The sequence below is a fragment of the Cynoglossus semilaevis genome, chromosome 15 (assembly GCF_000523025.1).
Source record: "Cynoglossus semilaevis isolate Cse_v1.0 chromosome 15, Cse_v1.0, whole genome shotgun sequence".
NCBI lineage: Eukaryota > Metazoa > Chordata > Actinopteri > Pleuronectiformes > Cynoglossidae > Cynoglossus > Cynoglossus semilaevis.
In genome coordinates, this window is record NC_024321.1 from 17,834,955 (window position 1) to 17,837,667 (window position 2,713).

At 49.1% G+C, this 2,713-nt stretch overlaps 1 protein-coding gene across 13 annotated transcripts in view; it reads right to left on the reverse strand.

The window, feature by feature from the left end:
• The window catches only part of LOC103391334 (rho guanine nucleotide exchange factor 9), a 32,963-nt gene that overhangs the window by 13,519 nt on the left and 16,731 nt on the right, over positions 1 to 2,713 (reverse strand). Inside the window, exon 1 of one of the 13 annotated variants that reach the window (XM_008327561.3) lies at positions 684 to 2,056. The exons of the other annotated variants lie outside the window; for them this stretch is intronic. Coding sequence (XP_008325783.1) covers positions 684 to 722 — 39 coding nt within the window. The 5' untranslated portion in view covers positions 723 to 2,056. Of the gene's footprint in view, positions 1 to 683; positions 2,057 to 2,713 lie in introns of those variants that run through there. 13 annotated transcript variants of the gene reach the window in all.

Here is a 2,713-nt window from a genome sequence, read left to right on the forward strand (position 1 = left end):
GAGGGAGGGAGGGTACCAAAGAGAGAGAGAGAGAGAGAGATCCATTCACATCAAGTGTTTCTGTTACTTCCTGCCCTCTTCAATACATCGCAACCTCTTTCTTTAGGTCTGAATAAATTAAAATCATTACATAACCCCCCCCCCCCCCCCCCCCTGTCACCGCCCCCCCCTGCATCTTCAACATCTCATACCTGGCCTGATCAACTGACACACACACACAGATGCCGACATCACAATAATGTGTGTATCAGCTGTAACGACCAACAGTGAAAGATCACAGAAACTGTTCAACAGCAGAATCTGGATTTGGGTCAATGGAAATGAATGCAGTGAAAAAAAAAAACCTGCACACACACACACAGACAGACACACACAGACACACACACAGACACGTGTGACAGCACCATCCGTGTCCATCCCAGTTCTACATGGTTAAAAATGATAATAAATAAATAAAAACAACAACAACAACAACCTGGGAAGTGAAGGTCTGACATCCTGACTTTAGCGGTGGTTGCAGCGCTGCACGTCAACACTCACTGCACTGGCAGCTCCACTGCATTCCAACATCCTCTCCTATCACTATCCACAGCACAGCTGCACCAAAACACCTACAGCATCCCTGAGCGTGCACGACCGACACACACACACAGACACACACACACACCTCTGGCCAGCCTTACCATGTTGGTGACATGTAACTGTTCGGAGAGCGTATGCATGGAGAAATCCGGCTCACGCAATCATGATAATTAAATCCCTTCAGAAAAGAGGTGGAGATGTGACGATCCTCCACCAGAGCCGAGTGCCTGCGATGTTGAGTAACAAGGTGGTGTATTCCAGGAGAGAGGCTCCTCGCTTCGACGCACTGAGTGAGCGTCTTGGTCCGTCCTCCCTGTGTCTACCAACCCTGTTATGTAATGCACTTTTTCCACGAGTCTGAGGGCCAATCAAAGACACACTGACAAAGAGCACACACACACGCTCACACACACATGCTCACACACACCGCTGTCGCACTCTTGCACGCACCGGGTGCACACGCCGACACATCTGACTGCGGAGCGTTTAATGGATCTCCACCAGAAGACACCTGCCCTGCAGGGGACACCGGCGCGTCGACACCTGAGACAGACGTGTTCAGGGCTCCCAATCAAACACTAACTACAGACCTCATGAAACTGACTCTCTCTCACACACACACACACACACAGACACACACTGGATTTGTCTTCAGTGAGTCCTTCACATACACATATAATCCTGACCTTTAAAATTAACTGGAACAAAAATATTCCTGCCCTCAGTCTTTACCCAAACTATAATCTGGACCAGAATTATAATCCCAACACCAAAACAAACCTTGAACCTCAAAATAACCCCTCACTCTGTGGGAACCTGCAAAATGTCCCAACGAGGACAAAGTGTTCCTAAAGACACTTTTGTCCCCACAACTATAGCTACACCAGGAACACACACACACACACACCGGTACCCACGTTACCTCTAAACATGCAGAGGTCACCGACAACATTTAAGCCATGACCCGCAGAGTGTGTAACTTTATGAGCGGATGATGGCGTTCTACACGGGGTCCCTGTCCTCGTCCCCATGACACCTGTCCACAGGTGGAGGGTGACGGAGCACGGCTGCCAAACAGTCCTTTTCACACTTACAGTATTTGCCACTTAACTGCACACAAAGGCGTACAGCACTTAGCCAGAGAGAGGGAGAGAGAGAGAGAGAGGGAGAGAGAGTGGGTGAGGGAGCATCTTCAGCCTGCCATCTTGCTATAAATAGGACCGTCATGGACAGCTCTGGGAGAGCTTTCAGAATATCTATTTATGACGTTCATTCAACATTCATGACACCTGCGTAAATCCAATTTTTTTTTTTTTTTAAGCTCATGTCGTGGATGTGAAGGCAACAGGAAACAGTTTATTTTATTGTAAATCTCACTCAGTCCAGTCTGTGCTTTAGATGAGAGTTAACGATGCATTCATTTACTGTCGTTGTCAGGATTGAGAGGCCAGTTTACTGATGTGTATGTGTGTGTGTACGGGGGTGAGGGGGGGGGCTCAGCTCAGTGACAGGTGTCACACCGAAATGATGCAAATGGGAGAAATGTGATTAGTGAGGGCTGTGAAATGGGAGCTGAGTTTAGCTGCATCTAAAATGGGGGAAACACTGGAGTGATGGAGGACCAGCGTCCTGAGGCCTACGTCTGCCTGGTACTAGTTACTAGTTAGTCTTGGAACCAGAACCACACTAAGACCCCCCCACCCCTGGAGCTCTGTGATCAGCAGCATAAAGCCCTGACTCTCAGCACTTTCTGCTTCTAACACCCCCCTCTGCTTCAGGACCCAGAGAGAGAGAGAGACAGAGAGAGCTCTGCTCTGCTCTGCTCAGCTGCTAGCCTCCATGTTGTAGATGTGGCTACGACGGAAACCAGAGAGTCCAGAGGCTTCAGAGGGCCCCGGCTCTTCACACACCACATTTCTGACGCATTTTATACTCATTCATCTGTAACAACTGGAAGCCATGCGCATCAGCCACAGTGTACGACATGGAGCAGGGAGGAGAGGTGACCCAGTCACCACCACCACAGAGTCGGACTAGAGCATCACAGATCTGAAACCGCACAACTACGATCACCACCAGACAACACTATAGTTATCACAAACGGTGAGAGGACACAAGACATAACGAGGGA